This window comes from Conger conger, chromosome 3, assembly GCF_963514075.1.
Source record: "Conger conger chromosome 3, fConCon1.1, whole genome shotgun sequence".
Taxonomy (NCBI): Eukaryota; Metazoa; Chordata; class Actinopteri; order Anguilliformes; family Congridae; genus Conger; species Conger conger.
In genome coordinates this window covers 31,172,362-31,197,834 of record NC_083762.1, presented here as the reverse complement: position 1 = coordinate 31,197,834, position 25,473 = coordinate 31,172,362, and the positions used below count along the sequence as shown (strand labels likewise).

Here is a 25,473-nt window from a genome sequence, read left to right as displayed (position 1 = left end):
CCCGCTCAGGCTTGTTTTACTTGGATGTAAAGAAAAAATGAATATGTTCAGACACACTCTATCACCAGTGTCTGATCTCATACTTGGGCACATTGGACCAGGCAGGTCGTGGTGAAGTCCAGTCAATGGGTCAGAGTGCAGGTAACCAGAGCAATGAGGAGAAGACAGGCCGAGGTCCAGAACAGGCAGAGATCGGGGTCGGGAGATCAAACAGCGGGGCTGGAGAACAGGAAGGTAGAAGGGCTGGAGACTGGTACAGGAAGTGAGGGGCTGGAGCAGGGCTTGGACAAGGCTGGTAAGATGGCAGGAGGATTGTAAGCGAGGCGGGAGAGCTGGAGGTGACCAGGGGAGACGAACAGGGCCACAAGAACGAATGCAGGGCACAAGACAGGCAGGCTTATATGCCATACTAATGACTAGACAACAAGAAGCAGGTGAGACAATTACAACACACATCAGGTGCAGGACAAGAAACCGGGAGGAAGGTAAAACGTGAAATGGAATACAAACACAGAAAACTCATAGAAACAGAAACCAGTAAATGAACTAAGACACAGAGGCATGGGACATGACATATAGACCACAGCATTTATATGGCAGTGCTACATATTAATCATTGTCATTTTTTCCAAAAATTGATTCTTTCAATGTACGATATGGAAAACATCACAGAAACGTAACAGCTCTGCCAATTATACATGCTTTTCTATCATAATAAATAATGCATTTCACATGAAATTCTAACCACTGTCCAGGATCATCCTAAACTGTCTGCAACTTTCTCTATGGCCTTAATGTTATAAGCTGTATGTTTTATTTACTGTAGTCCAATGTATTATTTTGACTGAAGTCTTCGTTTCTCTTTTCAGAAAACAGTAATGTATATTGTGTAGTTCATTTGAAGTTCATTTCAGCTGTTTGACAAGGATAATATACTTCCAAATCTGTTTTTAAATTATTTGCTTGGACTTTGTCCTTGTGCTGAAAATATAGGAAAAAACCTGACCCAATAATGACATGCTTAATCAATTTGCCTAGGATTGCCTTTCATTTGCTTCCAGCTAAATTTCCCCTACAGAGAAATGTTCCCAGTAATGCTATCAGCCTCATCACATCAGGTTTTTTGGTAAACAACTCTTATGTAGTGACTCATAGTCCTCAAGTATTTCCTAGAAGAAGTACCCACCTGATCCAATACATTGCCAACTTCAATAGATCATCTTGCATGTTCCAGCTCACCAAGCACTATCTAACCCAGTCATGTGTGAACTTTTCACCTCATTTCACTGAGGCTTTTGGTCATATACTCGTGGCTCATGTCAAAAATGATCAAATAAATCCACCTGCATTGTGGCATGCTCTACTGTCTATGTATTATCCAAACAGGAAATCAAAATTGATAATTGCTGCTGTGGCTGTGAAACTCTGTGGACAAAGGGCCAAATTTAAGTGAGCATGAGGGATATTTCTCATGAAATTACACAAACTGACAAACTGAATACGTTGTTCATGAGTGTGCTTCATTTCCTATTTCCTTGATTATGGAAGAGGATTTCCAAACAGATAAGTTATAAATGGGCTTGACCCAAGGGGCAGATATACTGTAATCTAATATCCCTCCTTCAAAGACTTTTTCAGCGGAGACTGGGAAATCAACTGGCTTTAAAAAATCCCAGAGGACTGAATTAGAAAATCTGTTTAAAAAGAACTGGTTGACCAGTTCAGACCAGCTCCCAGGTTGACATGGGTTGATCAGCTCAAGCTATGTTTTGCTGGCTGACCAGCTACCAGTTCAGAAATGCTACGAGCACTAGCCGGCTGATCAGTTTATACCCAGCTAGACCCGCTTATGACCAGTTGGTCTGGTAGAGGATGAGGAAATATGAGTGAATAACATATTTGGATCATATACAAAACAGGGAATTATTGTAATAATGTGGGAACAAAGGCAAATGCCACAACAATTTACAGTTTGCCTGCTATAATTTATTTGTTGTTTTGTATGTGTAAAAGATTGCTTGTTTAATGAACTACATCTTAGGAGGTTGAAAAAAAAAGTGTTAATTCTCTCTTCTTAACATAACAAACATGTACAAGACTGGATCACATTGTGGAGTGCCACCCCAGCCCTCATAGTATATGCAAGTACGATAGTAGATTTGATAAAGAAAACTATGGAACTTTCTTTGACATTTTTTTATCAGAAATCTCTCAAGGGGGTCATGCGACTTGAAAGCATGACATTTTGGATCATGTGAACAATGGCAGTAATGTCTAACTTTCTTATGACCTTCCAGTGTCCCTTTGAGCTAAGTGCTCTGCATGCATGTCCAATTAGTCCATAAAACCACTTTGTGCCACAAAGTCTGACTCCCCCACTTCTAAGTCTTGTTACAAATTTTCGGTAATTGCATACAAGGGCTCTAGTGATAGTGAGCACAACACTGGTTTCTGTGATTCTCTCAAAACTTTTGGACCTGAGCTTGTACTTGAGTGCATCAAATGTCCTTTTTGGCATTCTGCTCCAACTGTTCTGCAGTTGTGGTTTGTTTTCTCTGAATGTATAAATGTATAATTTTTATCAAGTTTGATAATAGAGTTTAATAGAGTTTATACAAATTAGTAATCCACAAAACTAGGCTGATGATTGTGTCTGACAATCATTGTCTATTGTGTTTATCATGTCATCCTTGGAGTTGACTAGCCACAGTCAGCACTGGGATGGTTGGCATCCAATCCCTGACTGTGTACTCACCCGTGCAATTAAACAGCCACATTAATATGTTTACAGTACTTAAAGGTAGCTCACTCAAAACTAAAAGAAAGTACAGATCACTCGATCTCACTGGGCTGCCAAGACGATTTATCCTAAATGGTTAGCATGGGTAATTGGAATAGATAGGGTACAATTGGCAACCAAATTGGGAGAAAAATGGGGAAGGAATCTGAAACAAAGTTTTTTTTAGAATAAAGGGAAACTAAGTTCAAAGCAAGCTAGGGATGATTCTTGCCATGCCAACAAATGATAACCACTTCAACTTAATTAAGTGCATTTGTCAATGTGTTAATTGTCATTTGTCTAATGTTCCCGCAGGGCCAATTTATTATTACCACAGCAATACTAAGTCCTTAGAAAAGGCCCTATATCATTTCCATATACTGTATCAGCATGGGAATATTTTGTGTAACTCTGTACATGTAAATATTCACCAAATATCATGATTAACCAAGCACAGTTAAGAATACCAGAGACTTGCATGATAAAATGATAGAATGCATGCTTACTCTTAGAGTTCATTTTTGTTGTATTTTATTTGGAAAACCAAATTCCCATAATGAATACAGAGACTGTAGAGAATACACTGGCTGTGGTCAAAGGAGCTCAGCTCTTTATTTAGGACAGGTCAGCTGCCAGCCAAGTGTTTCCATGATAATCCATAGGCTGTTACACTTGTACCATGTAGCAACCAATAATGTCCATTTTAGAATGAATTTGAGCCGCCATTGCTAATGGTAATTAGCCCATTTGTTTTTCATGGGAATGTCATGCAAAGTGGATTAGTGGTCACACAGAAATAATTATTTTGACTGACTCCATCACTATTAGGGAAATAGCTATCATTAGTTGAAGTACTAGTAATAGTGGTAGATGTAGTAGTAATAATAATAATAATATTGCTATATAATGCACTATACTTACCAGTACAACGTGTCTTTCGGCAAAAGCTGATTGTGCATGATAACCTTAAAGCTTAATATCTTAATCCTGTATGTTTATAAACTTTAAACACATTGGTTAATTTCTTCTAGACATCCACTATGTAGAGAACCATGTAAGGTATAAGTTTAGCCACTCAATTATAAGGGATGACCTTATAGTGACCCTAACAGAGTTAGGTGAGGACTTTGGCTGGGAAAGCGGAGTTACCATTTATCTTTGTGAACTGAGGGATCCATTGTACTGCCCCTGTCATATGGTCTATGATGGAATTCACTCATTGGTTAGAACGTTGACTGTTCTGGTGCCAGACAGCAGTAAAGCTGGACAATTCCATGTACATTTAGCATTTTCTGTGAAGAGTGAGCAAACCGAATGTGGAAAAGTTGGAATATAGACATCTTGAGGGATGGAAATCAAGGTTGTGAGATGCTTTGAAATAAACAGGTTAACCACAATATAGCTCAGGTTTTACCTAATTGTTTCACTGGGAACAAAAAGGGGGGGGCACAAGTAAATCCAGGCACAAGCTTATTTCTGCATCCAGTACTCTATACCAGTGGTTCCCAATCTTGGTCCTGAGGGCCCCCTGTGTATGCTGGTTATACTTCATGGCATGCATAGCTATATCTGACATAATGTGGCTTACATAACCCCTCTAAACATGAAGCACCTAATTAAGCCAAATTAACTGCATACGATTCTGAGATTGCAATTATGGTTGGGACAAAAACCAGGGGGCCCTCAGGGTCGAGTTTGGAAACCACTTTTCTATCCTCTCCATATTTTATAGGCTTTTGCAACTACTGTTGTAATTAATTAAAAAAATTAATACATTTCATATCACAATGGCACAACACTGGAAGCTGCTGTCAAACTTATTTTCAGCTCTGTTGACATAGTGTCCAATCTGTATGTTTATGAATCCCATTTAAAACTTTCTTCCAGAAATATTGACCAATGTATAAATGCCCAGTCAAGTAAAATGGATAATTTTATCTCCTCAAGTGAAATCTCATGAAATATTCATAAAGAAATGACATATTTTGAAATATATTCCCATATATAAATGGGAAATCTGATTAAAAATAAGAAGTAAATATTTTTGGTCTTCGTAAAATATTTGGTTTCTTTTACGGTAAAGAATTATGGTTTTTAATTATCAGAGAAGAAAAATATTGATGTCTGGAGCTTGTGCATCTTGATATTTAGCATCATCTGCTACTGAGAATCTGCATGGCCCTGATGTGGATGAAAGTACATTCTCAAAACAGATATGTGAAATATGCTTTTCTAAACACACCTCAGTGTCCAGTTAAGGACGACACGTGTTACATTCAACACAGTCTGTGTTAAAATTCTCCCTCTTTAACATATAAATTGTATAATTTCTCACAAAAGTAGTAACCTTCACATAAAATGTGTTGAAAGTAATAAAAGTAGTAGCACAATAAGTGTGTTGTTATTCCAAACATTACATTGTTTACTGCTTCTATGCTTATTGTGTGTTTTTGATTTATTTATTATAATTTCTTTTTATGTTTTCTAACAGCAGATAACACATCAGCGTATGCACATATTGATTTTATGCTCCTAAAAACCCAGACATCTTAAAACCTTGTTTTGACATGCAAAGAGTATAAATATTCCACATATATGGAAAAGTAAACAGGCTCAGTAAAGAGCTAGAGCCCATAAAGATAGCTCAGAAGAAAATTTTTCATCACTCTGGTGCTGCCCATTAGAATCTTAAATATTATTGATTTGCTGACATTTTAGTTATCTTTTTCGGTCCCCAAATATGTATAAAACATCTATGCAAATCCTGGGCAGTGCATAAAACATGTTTTACAGAAATTACATACAGAAATGGGACTAACGGTTTTGAGGGTTCCCTTGAGTTCAGGATGGTTTGCACAACTGCTTGATCACTGATCACATAACATCAGTAGTGGTTCCGCCCCCTCAGAGGCCAAACACTGTCACAGGCTATCTGGCTCCGGATGCCATATGTGACCGTCCAGTTGTGCTAGGAGATCCTCCCTCCTGGGAAGGTGCCAAGGCTCCCCATCGAGGAGTCTGAGCAGCACAGGAAACCAGGATCTTCCCACTTAATTGATGTCGTGGGAGACTGTAGCTCAGGAGGTAAGAGCATTCATCTGGCAGTCAGAGGATTGCTGGTTCGATCCCGCCTGGGGTGTGTCAAAGTGTCCCTGAGCAAGACATCTAACCGCCTTGCATGGCAGCCAATTGCTGTGTGTGTGTGAATGGGTGACTGAGAAGCACCAACTGGACAGCACTTTGGATAAAAGGCACTATATAAATGCCAATCATTTACCATTTAAAAATGTATCAGTTAATTACACAGTTAACTCACCTCACCTGGTTTATTTGGTCTAAATTGGTTGCTGATATTAAGGCGAAAACAACCTGTGGCTTTCCAGAACCAGGAGTGAGGACCACTGGGCTATAGCATCATGACAATGCACAGATATTTACGTGCAGAAAATGTTTTGAAATCAGTCAGAGTTTGTAAAATGGGTATGAGCTAATTGGCCGTAGGTGCTATTGAACTGTCACGTAACGGCCTCTTAATTACCCCTCTACAGTATCCGTGGCCTGGAAATTTTTTGTCTCCTGTAGGGGACAAGGGTCTCTGGTCTCAATCTCAAGAAACATATATTTCACTATGCTGAAACATTCAATAAATGTCAATTAAGTAAATTATAATTCATATAATAATAATAATAATTTACTATACATCATTTACTGTAACATGTTTGTGTTTGTAAATAATATATGAACTTTATTAAAGTCAACACCCCTTTCTTTGTTTTCTTCTGAGGATTCTTTGCTTTTCTCCATAGTGATTGATATTAACTTACCTGATTGGTATACTGTAATAAAACAGGAAGCCATGGAAGGCTACTGTACACTGGACATTGTCAACCATGGGGTTCTGCTTTATATTTGAATAATAATATCAACCCTTGTAATATAATATACTCTTTGAGTATCCTTAACATCGTATTCTTCTTTAATCATGATAGCTGACTTTTCATACTCTTCTCAAATACTGAAAAATGCGATAATAAACGGCTTAAAACAGAATGCATGTTTTCGAAATTCTGTAAAACAAACCGAAACACGAAGCATGTCAGCATTGATTCAAAGTTTTTGTGTTCTTCGTTTTTTGCTCCTCTTCACCACACAGGGGAGCTGTTTTACTTCAGACTGTTCCACTGTGATACCAAGCTTCTCAGGGGTTTCATCTCCATGAAACTATGGCTCACATCAATCACAAACTTACACATTTCCCCTTTTGACAGTTGCCAAATGAGGTGTTGTTCTCTGCAAGCAAAGGTCATCAAGCTCTGCAATCCATCAGTTTTTATAAGCCTGCGCCCTGTAGTAAGGAGAACATAACAATTTACCTTGTTAAAGGAAAAGCAGTCCCACAAACTCACAGGCACTCAGCCTTTAAATCACTGTCAATTCCTAATTTAATATTTCAAAGTGGCATATATAGTGAGCTCCATAATGTTTGGATCAAAAACATATTTTTTCTTGATTTGGATCTGTACTCCACAATTTTATGTAGATTTGTAATAAAACAATTCACATGTTGTGTGCATGTTCTCAGCTTTTATGTCAATGGTATTTTGAAAAAATGTGGTTTCACCATGTAGAAATCAAATCACTTTTTATACCCATATTACATATTGATGACATATTAATGTTATGAAAATGAGTCGTATTTAGTATTTTGCTGCATATCCTTTGCATGCAATGAAGTCTGTGGTCCGTTAACATCACCAGGTGCTGACTATCTTCTCCGCCAGGCCTCTATTGCATCTTCAGCTCCTGCTTGTTTCTGGGGATAGCTGCTTTCAGTTTTCTCTTCAGCATATAACTCATGCTACCCAGTCTCATGGGATATACTGCACATACCTGTACCTCTGAGCTCTTATTTCTTAAAATTACGTTCTCAGGTACACTTTGCTGCAGTTTCTAAATCAAATGTCCACTGGGCGTGCTTAAGGGAAGCTTAGACTTTAAATGACTGGAGAATAGGCACGCTTAGGAGACACACTTGACCACTCTGTTGGTTTTATGTCGTGGTTCAATCTAGTGGTTAGCACGTCAGCTTCTCCCATTCTCTATCAGCAGTTACATCTACAGTCTCAGAAATGAAGGCAAGTGAGCTAGTACCTGTGGCAGCCATATGTGTCCAAACCATAACACTCACACCACCATGTTTTACAGATGAGGGGGTGTACTTTGTATCTTAGTCAGTTTATTTTGGCCTCCTCATTTTGCTCTTGCCATCACTGTGATACAAGTGAATTGTGGTCTTGTCTGTTCACAACTCTGCACGCTCTTATAGGTACTAATTAGCTAATTGTAACCTGACCCATGTGTTTCTGCAACTAACTAATGGTTTGCATCCTGCACTATAGATTCTTTGATTATCAACTGTAAAGGTCTTTCAGACCCCATACAATTACTGAGCTCACCAGTGCTCTCTTTCTTCAAAATTAGTCCAAACTGTTGATTTTGGTGAGCCCAAGGTTTGACTGATGTCTCTGACTGCTTGGATTCCTTTTCCTCTGCCTCTCATAATGGCTTCTTTGACTCTGGTCCTCATGCTGACAAACACCAATAAGACTCTAAAGGCAATCAACAACCTAGAATCAAGACTCAATACTGAAAATCCTCTTATACCTGTACTAAGGAAGCGATTGGATACACCCGACTAATCACACCTGTGAATTTTTCACATATATTATGGTGCCCTGAAATCTGTATGTATCAGGTGTGCTGTTCTACATGGTGAAACCAAACTAAATGCAAATGCCCTTTAATAAAGGCTGAGAATGTTTTACATTGAGCACTTCATATGCTTTTTTATTACAAATCTAAACACATGAAGACACAGAATCGCAAAACAAAAAACATAGGGAAAAACCCAGATACCATAAAAACCATACCATTCAACCAAACCAAACAAGAGAAGGACATACAATACGAGTACGTTATAGAATGACCAAGATGGGGGCATGGCAAGGTTGCTCAACCCCCTGCCTGGGGTGTGTCAAAGTAAAGTATCCGTGAGCATGACCACTAACCCCCAATTGCTCCCGGCAAACTAACTGGTACCTTGCACGGCAGCCTATCACCGTTGGTAAGTGAATGAGAGGCATCAATTGTAAAGCGCTATACAGTGTAAATGGAGTCTATTTAAGAGGCCAGCTAAGCTGAAGATTAGTTATTTGACCTGAAAGCAGCATGTTAAGTTTGGTACAAATTAAACACAGCCCATCATCCAGGTAACACCATCCCAACTGTCCGGCATGGTGGTGGCAGCATAATGCTATGGAGTTGCTTTTGTATACGGAGGGACTGGGCTGATTGTTGCCATAAAGGGCAAGATGGATGGCCCCAAATATGGGCAAGAACTTAGATAACCACAAGAAGTCTACACTTGATTGCAATGAAGTTACAATGAAAATCAACAGATCTCTGGTCTATCCATCTGTTCATTTGGCTGAAATAAGATCATATGAAATATGAAACATAATCATTTCATACCATTTCCCCATACCCAAATATAACCTGGCAAAAGTAATCTGGATTATCATCACAATCCATCACAACAACAAATAAAAATAAGGCAGACAATATGATGTCTGCATCAACTCTGGAAAAAAGGTGGCATTGTAAAAGCTTCCCCTGCTCTAATCCCTGATCAAACCAGCCCCAGAAATCGTTTGTCTTGATAGGCCCCATGATTCCCTAGACAGTGCCAATTTAATTAAACAGTGTGAAATTAATTAAACAGTGGGGTGACAGGTAAAGTGATTCTCCACCAGAACATCACACACAAGCATGGCTTGTGTGATGACAGTTATTAATTTGTCCTACATTTGATGATAGTATATGATTTCATGTATATCTTGAAAGCCAAAAGATTAAAAGGCATGGAAGAAGGAATCTTACAAATTGTGAAAATAAGAGCTCCCTCTATCAAAGTATGAACCTGTGTTTGATCTGTTCTATAAATTAATTAAAATTTTCTGTGCTGTATAATAATTTGGTGCAAATTAGATGGAAATGAGATAAAATATTAATTTAGCTATCTGGGGAATCTGCCTGGAGGGTTTTTTAGTCTTCAGTCTGGCTCAAAACGCCGTCCATATGGCAATTATGTACAACAGTGTTATGAGAGGATTGGGCACATGCCTAGTGGCAGAAAGAAGCCTTCCTGTGACATACTGCTGCCAGGATCTGATAGGAGCAGAGGGGGGATAATGAGGCTGTTGTAGGGCTTAAGAGCACAGCCTGCCCCTGGGGTAGCATATCTTCACAGCAGGGGCTTCATTGTTGCATGCGCTCCCAGCGATTAAATTCATTTTCATTCCTCTCCGTAAACTTTATCAGTACTTCCGCTGTGACTTTGGACGACTACTCCTTTCACGTTATAAGTCTAAAATGTTCTTCAAGCCTCTCTGCACCACGCTGATGGTCTCACTTTGTTTTCCTGGATTCGTGTATTTATTTTTGTATGTTATAGATTTACCGTTTGTCTAAGTGGTTTGATGTAGTCAGTTTAGCTTTCAGCATTAGATGGCAGTGTGAAACTATTTTGGCATGCAGGGCTATAGAGAAATGCGAAAGCAGTGCTCTTTCATACATTTGAGGCCCATTGAAACGGCAGACGCATAGACTGTCGGGGGGCGACATTGGCTCAGGAGGTAAGAGCAGTTGTCTGGCAGTCGGTTCGATCCCCTGACCGGGGTGCGTCGAAGTGTCTCTGAGCAAGACACCTAACCCCTAAATGCTCCAGACGAGCTGGTTGGTGCCTTGCGTGGCAGCTAATCGCCGTTGGTGTGTGAGTGTGCGTACCATTTAGCATTTGCTGTCAATGTCACGCAAGCATAGTTTGAAAATGACTGTGTGCAACAGTACCAACAGGGGGGGATACTGCACAGGGCCGTCTCCCATGACGCTCTTCTCAAATTTTCCCTGGAAGCATGCCTGACCTTGTTTGTTCAGTTGACTGAAACTTTCAAGCTACCCCTGGGAACTTCAGGCCCCTAGGCAGAGCATGAGGAAAACACACAAAACGCAGGATAAACATATTCTAAATGTTATTTAAAACAGCTACGAGGACGTGTCACTGCAGCAAAACAGAGGCAGGAATATTATGCGTGTCAGTAATGCGGAAAGACAAAAACAAAACAGTATCAGAATGTGGTGTTCAAGAAAAAGAAAATGCAGCATAGGAAAAATGAAAGTGTAAATGTTTCAGAGTAATTTGCTTTCTTTGTGGCAGAAGCGAATGGAGCTGGTTCTCAGAAATGAAACTAGTTTTCAGTCAATTAGTTGGCACTAGACATTTGGTTCCAGCATATTGGACACACACCTGCAGTATAAGCCCCAGGCAGAATAAAACTTCAGAGAAACCCAGATCAGGCAGAATAATCGAGTGGCTGTGCTAAATTGCATGTGGGCATTCAATGGAGGTGTCTCAAAACATCTAAGCTATGTTCCACAGCCGCATTAATTTCTACAGTGTTAAGAGTTGATGTAGAAAGGAAAAGCATTGCAGGGCTCGATTGCAGAGAAACATAATGATTCCTGTATTTTTTGCACACTGCTTTAGGTGCAGATACATTGTGTATCCATTTGAAAGTTGCTGGAGAGTATGCATTAACAATTCTGTCAAAAGAAAAAAGAAAAAAGATTGTTTGAGTCAATGGGGGTTTGCATGATTTTCATAGGAACAGTAAGAACAGTAAGAACCTTCATTCAAGGGAGCTTCAAGTCAGTAATGGCACAGGACTATCAATTACTGCAGAAACAGTACAATGTTTAAAACTTATGCATCAAAAGATGAGCAAGTAGACATTCAGTGACCTCTTTATTAGCTTTTTCTTGACTTATTAGGTGTGTTTGTATTCTACTGCTGTAGCCATTCCAGTTCAAGGTTTGATGCATTGTGCCTTCATATTATGTTCTTCTGCATACCACCATTTTAACACATATTAGTTAATGTCAGCTTGGCCATTCTCCTCTGACCTCTCACATTAGGCATTTTTACCAACAGAACTGCCTCTGTAAACTCTAGAGACTGTTCCGCATGAAAATCCCAGGAAATCAGCACTTTATTTGAGATAAAAGTAATTTGATCACATGTCTTCCCCATTCTGACGTTTGGTCTGAACAGCAAATGAACCTCTTGTCCATGTGCCCATGCTTTTATTCATTGAGTTCCTGCCATGTGATTGCCATTAGATATGTTCCTTAATGAACCGGTGTGCAGATGTACCTAATAAAGTGGTCACTCAGAGTGTTCCCTATATATATTTAATGCGCTTAATGACCCGATGAATTTTTGTTCAGCGTCAGCATTCAGCCATAACATTTCAATGAGCCAGCATTATGGACTTTCTTTCCTGTGTTCGGTTACATCATCTAAGAGGCTAGAATATGCATCGCCTGCAAACACCAGCGGAATAAGCAAGCCTGGCTTCGCTCACCTCAGCAACCCTGTGAAATTCCTCCGCTCTCGTCCTGTTTTGACGGTGGATAGGAGGGCAGCGCGGCCAAGCGAGGAAGAGCAAACGGAGGAGCCCGCCCCATGTGGGTTGAAGCCCTCCCGCTGAATGGCCGTCTGCAGTTTTCCCATTAGCACGGAGGTGTGGGTTCGCAGTCCGGATGCCGGGAGACTCGGGTCAGTGCTCACAAAGCCCTGTTTGTTCCCCGGGCCGGAGGGCTCCCTGGGTACCTTTGGCTCAAAGAGAGAAACCGAACACAAAAGCAGTTCAGTGACTGGTTACTGGAATTTCTCTTTGAACATTTATTTTCTGCTCTCCCCCTCCGTGTGTCCAGTGGAAACATTGATAGAGATGTGGCTCACCTCAAAAGAACAGAAAAAGCAAACAAATACTTTTTTTTAACCAGAGGACACAAGGTCACGAGCCTATGTGGAACTTGTTGGATTAAGATTTCATTCCATTGCTATTCTATGTACTTTTTAAAAAGACATTATTCTTTTTTGAGATGTCAAAAGGCCATTTATTGAATTTGATGTTGTCAACCCACCTCCCAATTTGTTCTTAGAATCTTTGTCAATGTCAGTGTGCCTCTTTTCTGGTCTTGTGAGAAGAAATTTGGAGGGAAAGCCATCTATTGCCCCCTTGCAATGTCCAAAAATATAACGAAAAAAAGTATATGTCCTTGAGGAGGAAGAGTTGTGTGAGCCATCAGGAGGTCGTGGATATGTCATGCTTGTCACCATCTGTTAAGTGAAGGTCTAGGAAGAGTATTAATATTATATAGCCTACGGATGTTTTGGGGCTGTCTTATCAGCTCTTTCTACCCACCTCTACATGGAATCTAAAAAACATCCCACTGCCAGCATATGTAAATATGATGTGCTTCTCAACCTTTGGTGAAATGCACTGATTGACATAGAGACAAATGTCTTTTCATTGTGTCTTGTCACAAATGTCTTGTCTTTTCATTTCACCTCAGAGAATGTTATGTGGGTATACAGAAGCTTAAGTCTAAGCAGTGACTACGTTCAACCCCAATGTCCCAATCCCGACTAGTTCACAAGGGCCAAGTTTAATCATGATTGAAATAATTCAGTTCTGCTGAACATAGTTCCACGTACTGGATGATGTCAACATTGTGGCAATTGGGAATTTCCCAGGCAACATGATGTCCTATGAGGTGTGTTGTATTAAACTACAGCCTGCTAACATGATATTGCAGAGAAATGACACTGACATTCTCTCTTATACCACTGAGAGCTGTATCATACAGTATGTACTCAGCCCAACTTATTAATATAAATATAAATCACTGAAAATTATTATTCCATTAAAGTTATTTATGAAGCTGTCCATGTTATTTTAGAACCATGGCACACTCTGGGAAAGAAGCAGTATTGCTAGCTTTTTACTCCATACTGATATTCACTGTAATCTTTTGCAGGAAGTTATCTGGCTGGCTTACATAAAGCTTGAATTTAAATCACGACCATGTTTCAGTTTTTGTCACAACTATTTACATTTACATTCATCATATGTGAACAGACAATTTCATGTCTTTTTTATTGTCAGACTCTTTTCCTATTCCCCTTCTTCACATTATTCATCCATGAAGATTGTGGATGGAAAGCCTGGGAGAGGAATAGAGTGTTGGAAGGACACAACACTCTTCATAAATTATACCCCCTCCCCAGTTCTGAAACAGTCCAACACACTATAAACAAACCTTTCAGAAGTGAAAAGTGTCTGGTTCATTTGGATCTGGCTTGTTTGATGTGTCTGCTTTAGTAGATACACTGATTTCTGATAAGGCTACTTCAAAGAGGCTTACTCAACCCACCACACGAGTCAAAACTGGTTAGGAACAGTCTGCTGAACAGTCCAGTTTTAAAGATGACATTAATCGCACATGTATTTATTCCTTCAAATTAAGTTTGGTTAGAGTTAAGAGTTTAAGAGTTTGGTTAGAAGCAGTAATAATCCAGGGAGTCCCTCCAGGCATACCCAAATAGGTCCAATATGAGTGAACAGCCTATGACAATCTTTCAGACCTGTCTTACCCAAAATACTTTACTCAGTGTGAACTGTGTCTAACAGTGACACTATTGTTGTCAATTTACCTGAAAGGTATGACACATAGTGTTAGTGTGGGCCTGTGTGATCAAAGCAAAAAAGAAATCTGAATTTTGAATTATAAGAAAATTATTCAGTAATGATTCTGCTCAGAATAATCAGCTTGTAGGGTTGTGTGGGCCAAAAACAGCAATGACACCCAGGAAAAAAAAGGAAAGTGGAATTATCACTCTTTAGCTGTGATCCAGCTCCATTTGAATTATTAATAGACAGCTTCCTAAAAAATGGCTCACTAGTATTCTGGCATCACTAATTAGCAAATAAATACACATTGGCCTGGTTTCAATCAACATTTGTGCTCTCACAGCTAAATGCAAGTTCACATTTTTCTTCACAGGTAGTTTATTTAGTGAGTGCAGCATTCACCAAAATTTACTTTCTTTAGCGAGTTCAGCAATCACCAAACTATACTTTTAAACTTTGTTCGTGAAGAAAACCACAACATTTGCAATCACGTCAAAGTCATCTTCAGGACAAATGTTGGTCGGTGTGCTTACTATTTATAATCATTTTCAACAATTACATAAAAATAATGGTCAAAGTACAGTCCTACAATACTAGATTGTCACTTGTGGCATCAGATGTCAACGGCAGTTTGCTGCTGCGTGTCAGCTTGATTGCCGGTTATGCTATTGCATGACAATCAAGCTGCAGTGAGGATGGCTCCAGTGACAACCCGTGTGCGTGTCTACTGTTTTTCACACATTCCCTACGAAGGAATTACATTTTCAGACAGTCCCTGGAGTGCTGAGAAGGACCATCTCCAGTTCATTCATTGAATTATCGGATACCGCTGCTGGGAACCTGCCACAGCTTCTGTAATGTGGTCTGGGCGGGTGATTATAAAACCGTCTCACCTGGGCGGGAAGAGATCTATGGGAAACAAACTCGGCGAGTGAGGGTGGAGTCCTTCTGCTCGCTTATTATTTCAATTAAACCCAGGAGGTTCAGGAGGGTGCGTAGGGGGAGGGGGGGGGGGGGAGAAGCAGCATGTAGTGCTGCTGTGTTTCCATTACTCCCATCTGCACCAGTGGACTGATGGCACATGCTTGTTTAACACCACAGGAATCCAATGGGTTGTGGCTGACTGGTCTCCATTTTATTTTGACTTATATTGCTCTTTTTATCAGTAGGGAGACATATACTTTATTGTCCCAAAGGAAATTTGTTTTGGACACAACCTGCTGTATAAAATAACATGTAAAACACAAATACAGTCATCAACCCCAGTTGCACTTGCCCAACTCATGTGGATCCAAAACAGCATGCATAATTACATATAGAGCACATGAATAGCACATGAATACATTCATATGAAGCAGATTGGTGCAGGTTTTTATGGTGTTTAGGGGACAAAAGAGTGCTTATAATGGTGGAGCCAAGACTGGGGAACCTTGAAAGGTCTACCTGAAGAGAGGAGCTGGTCCTTGGTCAGAAATAATTTTCTGCCTGATTCCTATGCCTGACTCCTATAATCTTCAAGGCTGTCTGTATGATGCGGGTGATCTGAGCTTTTAGCTGACAGGTTGCCAAACCATGCTGAGATTCCGTAGCACAGTAATCTCTCTACTACAGCATTGTAAAACAGAAGCAGCACTCTGGTATAAGCCACAGATTCTGAGCTTGCACAGGAAATGCAGTCTTTGTTGAACCCTGGAGCAAAAAAAGGGAGAAACCCAGAAGAAGGAAACAATATATGGCTTTGGACACACAGCCTTTTCACTTTCTGGTTGTGTGTTTTGATAGAACATCCCACTGGCCTTTCTTGCTTATGCTATCTGGGCCACTTTGATTTTCTTTCTTTATTTAACACGGACAGTACATATTGATCAACATGAATATTTTGCGATGCGCATGATTTTGCCAAATGGATAATTTCCATCTGCTGTCCCTGGGCAGACTTATGTTAAAACATTGATACCAACACAGACCAGACAAGAAGCCATAGTACAACATTAAAAGCACATAAAAACAAGCACATGGTTCTTGTAAGCAGGCATAAGCAAGACAGAAGCAGGCACATGCCAAGAAACAATGGAGCATGCATATATTGTATACGTAGATGGTATTACAGCATTAAAACTTTAAAGCAGCACAAAACAATGCATCACGTTGCCAGGCAAAGATAACAAAGACGCCACAATGTAACACAACATGTGTAGTTTAGTACTGACATAACAGACCAATATGGAAAGCATATGTATTTGCACGTCATGTTGACAGTCTTGATTATCCAGTAACCAAATGTTTACATTTCTGGTGAATGTGCCAATGTCAGTCAGGTCTGTCAGGTCTGAAGGCAGGGTGTTTATATTTGGTGCTAAGAGAAGGCTGATTGACTAAAATCACTTTTTCTTTTTGTTAATCACTTTTCTTTCCTAGTATGCTATCACCTCTTGTGGAGGCCCTAGTGGACCTATATGCCATCTCGTCACAAGTTCTGGAGCAACACCATTAAGGATTTTAAAAATGAAATATGCATCTCCAAATTTCACCAGATTTTCCTAATTTCGGAGGTCAGGCTAAATTACAGTGATGGTGTCTGTTCTACCATTGAATATCCAAATCAATGCATGTCTACTAATTTTGCTTTCAGATCTGAGAGATGTTATACTTTAGAGTAGTTCATATGCGGTCAACATGGCGGTGCAGTGGAGAGCACTGTCATCTCACAGGAAAAAGGTCCCAGTGTTTAGAGCCTCCATTTTCTCCCCATGACCATGTGTTTTTTTTATCCAGGTACTCCAGTTTCCTCTCACTCAGACATGCAGGTTAGGCTAATTGGAGCGTCTAAATTGCCCATATGTATGCATGACTGAATGGTGAGCATGCCCTGCCATGGATTAGGTGTATTCCCATCTCTCAACCAATATATGCTGGGCCCCAGCCAACCCCCTCTCCACCCCCCACCCCAACTCTGGCACACTGACCTGGAACAAGCAGATTAGATAATGGATGAAATATAAAAAAAACTAAATTGCATCAATCTCAATCCCTTGGACACGAGCATACCTTAAAGGCTTACACACATCAGAATTCTCTTCCTGGTTTCAGTTTCTAACACGCCCATAAAACACAAAGAGCAATGACAGTAAATAACCAGTAAATAACTTGATCTAGTAGTTGATAACTAATTAATAACTCATTTTGATGATCAACAGGGTTCTAAAAATGTTTTGGCTCAGTCTCAAAGAGGCAGATTAGGCGGGCTCAGAGGTTTATTTTAGCAACGTCATCCAATAATTATGCAAGAACATACATCATGTGGAAAATCATTTAACAGCTTGAAAAAATAGCAGTTAGACCGAAGGATATGCATACTTCCACCAAAATTGCACTTTTTTTGCTTGAATCAGTATGGAACACAAATTGAAAGCTCCATGATAACATGAAACATTCAAAAAACACAAAGATATGCATGTGGGCCTTCAATTTAATTCCAAGCCATGAGATTTCTCAGGAGGCCTTGCAATCATCAAGTATTAGTCCACTTCAATGAAGCTGGAGCTCAAAATAATTACCCTCATATGAGCAAATCTATTGCTGTGATAAGACTGAACATGGTGAGTTTAACTGCAGTATCACATAAATATGAATTTGCCACCAACAGATGAAATCCTGTGACAATCTGTTAAATGTTTAATTCATATCTGATGTTCATCTCTCCCGCTGATCAAAAAGAGATGTGTGGCCTCAGTTAAAACCCAAACAATTTTTTTCCACCCACTTAAAGCCTCTTTCTGACATCAAAAGAAACACTGTAATTACCTCTATGGATAGCTACCATTTCAGACCGTGCAGTCACCATAAAAACAAAATCATATTTCACATTTATTAACCATTTCTTGTGCTCTGAATGCGATACATATCTTTTTGCTATACAATCTTCACAACAAAAGTGCAACAAGCATTTGTACATACTGTATATACAAAAAACTGTGGATATAAGAAGAGAAATGCTAATGCAGGATTTATTAAATATATACTGTTTACACAGAATATTTTTGTACATGTATTTCCTTCAGCTGAAACTAGCATTTTGCAAAAAGACAAAATCCTGATAGAAATTAATAAAGTACAGCCAGGAATAAAGTAGGGCTTTATTAGTACATCAAAAGCAACATTTTGGGGGAATTATTATTTCCAGACATATAATTTTCATCATAATAAGACATTTAATTATTGTCCTAGCCTTTGTGTGCTAAAAAAAAAAAATCATGGTCTTTTGGCTTCAAAATGAAAAACACCTACATCAGTATTCAGACATACGTACGCAAATAGCTGGCACTTACTCATTCCTATTTACAGTACATTCAAAACTAAAACAAAAAAAACATTTAGAATGACATGATACTTCAAGGGATTTGGCCTGATGTTGTGAGTAATTTGGAGGTCTTACACAATACCTAATATGCGAGCCACCCACCAGCGGCAGGGCATAATGACCCTGCAGGCTACTCTGCAGCCTCTGTAGTCATAGGGCCAGGGCCAGTAGCCGCCCAATGGCTCACATATTCTCTGGCAGTGGGTGTGGCTGCGACGGCACTCTGTGCAGCAGATTCCTTGATGGTCCAGCATCGGATCGAATACCATGGTCCCGTCCTCTCCCTCAGCATTGCGCTGTTGGAAGCAAGGCAGAAAGCTTTGGTCACTGCTGAATAACATTGTGTGTGTGTGTGTGTGTGTGTGTGTGTGTGTGCACGCATACATGTTTGTGTTGCTTTCATTGCTCTGAATAGACCTAACCCTATAGTTGTTTCTGCTTATTTCCAACCTGGTATAGTGAGAACCAACAGCAAAAACAACACAAAACATGCAAACACAACTCAGGCTATATAATAAAAAAAAACAACATCCCACATGCCTCTGTATGATCTGCGCTCCCGTATTGTCTCTTGCCGATGTCTAGGGGTTATCACAGACAATAACAGATGTGACATAGGGGGTTGTTTCTCCCACTGAAAAGGAGGCCATTGAAAATGACTTGGGGTGACAACCATTGCCTCTGTGGATGACCTTAGCAGCTGAGCCTCTGCGCACAGCTGCTCCCTATAGCAGGCTTATTCTAATGGAGCTGGGGCAGAGTCTACTGCCCAGAACGCAACATGGCATTGTAGACCACTGAACTCGCATTGTCACCATTGCTTGGGGCTGGTGACTTTCTGCCTTATTCGAACGGACAGTCTGAGCAGAGAGCTTCTAAAATTGACCCCAGAAGACTTTCTATGCCTCTGCAAACTTTTCTGGAGTAGAATTCAGTGCACCAATGGTGCTTTTAAACTACATGTCTACAGACAAATATCCACGAACCTAGGAACGAGTGTTGCGAGCGTTGCGATATTTGTAAATTCGGCAAGCTTACTAATAGCTTGCTTGTTGCTACCGATAACGAACTGGTATCGTTTTATAACTAGATACGTATTCTTCGTTTGGATAATAAGCAATAGTATACAGAGTTTCAGTGATCGCTTGTCTGGAGTGCAATTTCGGCAGCTACAAGTTCCTTTCCTTCTCTTTATGTGTTCAATCATTGCAGTTGCATCGTTTGTGGTACACTATTATACCGTATATAGCCAGCTAGTTCCATAGCCAAATAAGTCGCTTGCTCATAATATAGTTGGTTAGCTAAAGTGAAAACTTAAAAAAGAAAAAACATATAAATAGTGTTGTGCAGCACGCTAAAGTCAACATTTCATAAAGTCACTGTCTAAAACAGTGCATGTTGTGGATTCAGGGTATTTGTTGCTGCAATTCCTTTCTTGACTGTTAAAAGTCTGAAATTACATTGTACCTTTAAGGTAGACTCTTTAACAGAGTCTGTGTTGAAAGTAACACAAAATGTGTTGTCCTTAACTTGACATGGAGGTGTGTTGCAAAATAACAAGTTGTATATAAAATAACATGTTTTATTTTCAAGTTTTAGAGTAGGCTACAGGCAATATGAAAAGCTCTCATCTGATTGGATGTTTTGCATGTTGCTCGAATAGTCATTGAACACTCACATGGTAGGGATTCTCTGGGTTGTAGGTCCTATCGTCCTCATCATCATCATCGTCGTCATCCTCACCCGTAGCTCTTTTGGCTGTTGCATCGAGCCCGCGGGTCACAGTATTCCTTTCCTCCGCTGCCTCCTCGAATTCCTGCATGTCATAGCTGTGGGGCGCCGACTGACGCTTCGCCCGCAAGACATCCCTGCGTTTCCTCTGTCCGTCTGAGACCACAGAAATACGAAACTATGGAAGGCGCTTAACTATACCCTCCATCTGCCCTTTCCCTCCTGCTCGGGCCAAATCTGCTTGTGTTGCAGTCAGATGCAACTTTTCATCTCATTGTAGAGTGCAGGGCGTGGGTTTTTTGACAGTGACAATTTTTGTTGTTTGAATTAATATGAATATCCATACTGTTAAACAGTGTAGGAATTACAGCCCTTTTTATATACAGTCCCCCCATTTTATGGGACCAAACGTATTTGGACAATTGACTGCTCAGATGTGTCTTGGCCATTACTTCATGCACAAGAAAGCTAATAAGAAGTCTAGAGTTGATTATTTTTGTGTAATTTTGGTGTCTGTTGCAGTTTTTGCTCAACATTAGGGCCAAAAAGTGTCAATGCTAGTAAAGCAGGCCAATGTGAGGTTTGAAAAATCAGAATAAAGTCAGACTAAAATCAACTGCTTGATATATTGTTATGATGACTTTATTTCATGCTATGTTAATATTTACCCTAAAATGCAGGGGAAATGTATAAAATGGGCTAGGCAGATGTCCTAATATGGATAAATACCCACAAATTAAAGCTGACAGCAATGCACCTTATTCATATTGCTTCATTTCAAATCCAATGTGTTGGAGTACAAAGCCAAAAAAAAAAAAAATTGTATCACTGTCAATACTTACGCACTCTATTTCACTGGTGTGTTATGGGACAAAAATGTTTTTTCTACAAATGTCTGTTTCCTTAACTGTCCTGTCTGTTTTAATCAATATGTGTGTATTTATTGGGATTGTGCAAAGCCCAATCTTCATATTACGCATCACACATATTTTAGTACAAATGCTCAGTGTTAAATCAACTGATGTTGCATTTTACTCTGCTGGGGTACGTGTGAAATGTCTCCTAGTTGACCAATACAAATTCTGGTAGTTTTTTCTGTGTGAGTAGGCCTCTGCGTCAGGTCATAGTGGAAGTGTTCTGAGTGACTTACCTGGTTCAATAAAAATAAGATATGTGGAATTACCTTTTGGGTATGTGGGGCGGAGCCAGAAGATGGGGAGATCTCCGCAGAGGTCCAGGATTTTCGTGCTAAGGAAACTGCTGTCTTTCAGAGGCTGGTCCCCCGCCACCCAAATCAGGGACTCCTCATCAAACTTGACTGGCATGATCTCATCTTCCTGTAGGGAAAGGAATGCACCTCATGTTGAGCGAGTTCAGTGATCTAAAAGCACTGGTTTAAATAGGGCCAGTGTTTTGGCTGCAGCATTGGGATGTGTTTGTATGGATGGGTGATCTAATGATTTCCATGTGTAGATTCTGTGCATGTGAAACTGGATTGAATGCTGGTATACAGAACATGACTCTCACATTTGCATAGCGCTGCATTTGCTTGTGTCGTGTGTGTATATATGTGTGTGTGCATGTGCATGTCTTATATTTTACAGTAAAAAGAGCAAAACTTAATAGAAAAATAATGGAAAGTGTTGAGCATGCTATAGCAAACAACAAATACTACCTAAATATGTACACTAGTTAGTTCATAGATACTGGCGTACGTTTAACTTTTTTAAGTGACAGGAATGTGTGTGAGAATTTCATCCAACTTACCAAGTCAAACATCATTGCCTCTTTGTTCAGTGTCTCCACTTCTGGTAGGTGAGCTTTGGGTTGCGTTTTAATGTAGCACTTCTCCCCTCCAGAGAACCGGATTCCTGTGATTCCCTATGACAACAGTCAGCAGAATTAAGCTCTGAAATGTCCAAATGTGCCATCCCTGAACACTCTATTTTGATGTGGGAGAGAGCAGGGGAGGTATAAATCCTCTCTTCTCAAAGTCATATGCTGCCAGCAATGACTTATTTGCACTATGATGCAACATCTGAGCTGCCATCATTCAGCTAGAGTTGTATTCTCTGTTTGCACCCTCCCGATCCATGAAAGGAGTCGCTTTCACATGAAGAGAGCAGGATTATTCCACCGATCTGAACCTCCCCCTCCCATGCTGATGCTTATCCCAATTGTAGACTGCTTTTGGGGGTAGCAGGCCACAGTGGGCAGCGGAAGGACTGGAGCTCTTTGAAATGTTCAAAAGTAAACAATTTCTCATAGGTCTGTTTTAATAATAACCTAGTAACATCTATTTTCTATTATATCTCCCTGTTTTTACACACACCCACACGTACGTGCACACACACACACACACACACACACAAACACACGCACAATTACAACTGAACTAGTATATATATCCATATTCACAGTCCTGCTATTTGTTAGAAATATGAATTTTAAATATGAATAAACTCACAATGTGGAAATCGTGAACTTCCACGGCTTCCTCGTCCCCGCTTCCAGTTCGGAATCTCTCCAAATTATTTCTGGCATCAATCTCCATGGAACCTTCCTCAACTTTTCCATTGATGCTCATGCTATAGTGAACGTTGTAGACCTGCCGAGGGAACCGCCACAGCATGTAAAACATCATTATTTTGAACTTAGTTTGATCTATTGCATTCACAAATCGCGTTCCACTTCAACGAATAACCTGTTAATAATAGCAGCGATTTTAAATTGCGCCATAATTCAATGAGACACTACACAGGCTACTTAGAAGAAAAGGGATTGAAAAGGGGGAAAGTTGATAAGTTTGGGATAAGCATGAAAAGAAATAGTTAGGAAAGTTTTGAGTTTGGGTTAAGAGGCAGATTATGGAAGCCTAATGAGCTCACTTTCCGACCCCACGATAAGGATACAGTCCCCATAGACCCAATAAATGCAGGAGGGAAGACCGGGAAACAACCAAACACTTTTAGGTTTTCGCTTCATTAAAAAATATATATACGTATATTACAGCAAATATTTTTTCATCCAGAAAGAAGATACATGTCTTTCCTATGACTATAGACCATCAGCACAGTTCTAGGACATTCCTGCCAATTACAGTTCAGTTGAAAGTAACGGCTGTGAAACTGTTCCAACGGGGCAAGTTTAAACAGCTCTGGGGCAAGTTGAATCAGTGTCTGAAATGTCGGAAGACAGACTGGAAAATGCTTTGTTTTAATACAAGTCAAAGGTTGGTGAATCCAGCATTTCTTACTGGTTCCATTTTTCATCTGATAATTGTCCTGTAGAAATGGTCTATATTTTGTGTAGACTAACCGCATATGGCAACATTAATATGTAATGAATGTCTGGGAAGAAATGCATGAATTGCTAAATAGGACCAAATAAGTGCATGGTACAAATAGAATATACAACATTACAGCTGTGGCTGATGCATTTATAATAGGTGGGGGCAGGTTGGAACACAGCGTTCCAACATGCCCTGGCTGTGCTAGCTGTACTGCATGGCTCACAGTCTCTGCTTGCTAGTGAAATGTGCCAAAATTATCCTGCTTATATATACTGTATTATACTATACTGCATTCTTGCGCCAATGCAGCTATGCAAAATACCCATGTTTCAACATGCCCCGTGTTGGTTTCTGCCCCAGTCTCCACTACTTTGGAAATTCTCTTACATGCTTGTCGTTGATTTTCCAGAAATAAAAAGCACCAAGTGCTCCGAAAAGCAGAAGTGCAGCTCCCGCAATAAAGACCACTGCTCCAATCTTCAGAAGACGTCCACTACTAGATGGTTTCATCGTTACCGCCGTGTATGCCTTTGAAACCAAGAAATGAAATTAGTTCGCAAATGCATGGCGGCATGGACGGACAAAAAGAGTCAAATTATTCGTAAACTGCCGACAGAGAAGGATAATGTTGATTTGTATGCCGATACTTGCAAAAAGTTATTTGGAAACGCGTCGCCATAATTGGGTAAACTTAAAACTCCCACAATGTGCATTGATTTCCCTCATTTACTTTGGAATAACCTATACTTATCTTCAGAAAATGACATGGTACATATTTGGTCGTTTGAAGAAAACTGCTATATGGCGAAAGTATTTTAAGCTAATTTGCGTTTCTTTCATGGGAAAACGTTTGCTAGTTTCCCATCGCATAATGTTTATAATTTATAATCTGCATGTTGCTATTGAATAAATTTCAACTACTTACAGGTGGCATACTCTGTTCCACATCCTCTGGTCCAGCCATAGCTATGGGGATTTTCTCTGAAGTCTCTGCCATGGCTCCGTGAAGACTTCTGGTCAGAGCTGTCCCCTTGTTCACTTTCTGAACCTCCCCACTAACGTGAGGAAAATGCGTAGTCGACACAGACTGTGAGAATCTATCCCTGAGAAACGAAATGCTAGGTTCGTTCGCCCATGAGGAATTTACCCTCCACTTTTGTGTCTCTGGTATGTTTAGGAGGAGGGATGCGTCTTGTACATCGTCATGCAGGTGCCAATTTCGTTGGCATAGCATTTAGATCATTGTAAGGCCGCCCTTTCATGATTCTATTTTCAGATTTGTTATAGCGCAAGATGTTAAAAATTAGAAATCGATTATTTTCCACATCAAAGCATTGGGACTGACTGGCACACAGTCACAATTGATATATTTTGACACATAGACGGTCTGTGTAAACAGGGAATTTGGCTCTTCCCAAATTAGTGTTAGTGAAAGGTCACACAGGGGTATAATGTCGGCTACATTTCTATGCCTTGTCATTATTATCCAGATATGTTGTTGTCCTTATTAGTCCGCGCTTATTTCCCCATGCTGCTCTTCATTTAATATTTAGAAACGGCGCTTGTTGAGCCAAAAGACACATTTTACAATGTGACCTTTTAAAAGCAAGCCAACTGAAACAAGTGTGCATAACGATATGCAATCAATGTCCTGGAGAAACATGATGCAGTTTTCTTCTTTCATCTAATCTAAATGTAAGATTCATGCATAACA

General features: G+C 39.9%; 1 protein-coding gene across 1 annotated transcript; it reads right to left on the bottom strand.

Annotated features, from left to right (window-relative positions):
- Window positions 1–17,928: 17,928 nt before the first annotated feature.
- LOC133125074 (leukocyte cell-derived chemotaxin 1-like) lies at window positions 17,929–24,756 on the bottom strand. The gene is made up of 7 exons (XM_061236782.1): window positions 24,685–24,756; window positions 24,147–24,287; window positions 22,935–23,075; window positions 22,235–22,348; window positions 21,651–21,804; window positions 20,415–20,623; window positions 17,929–19,032 (listed from the first exon to the last, which is right to left on the bottom strand). Exons 1-7 carry the CDS (start codon window positions 24,754–24,756, stop codon window positions 18,808–18,810), a joined length of 1,056 nt encoding a protein of 351 aa, XP_061092766.1. The 3' UTR covers window positions 17,929–18,807.
- Between the last annotated feature and the right edge of the window lie 717 nt (window positions 24,757–25,473).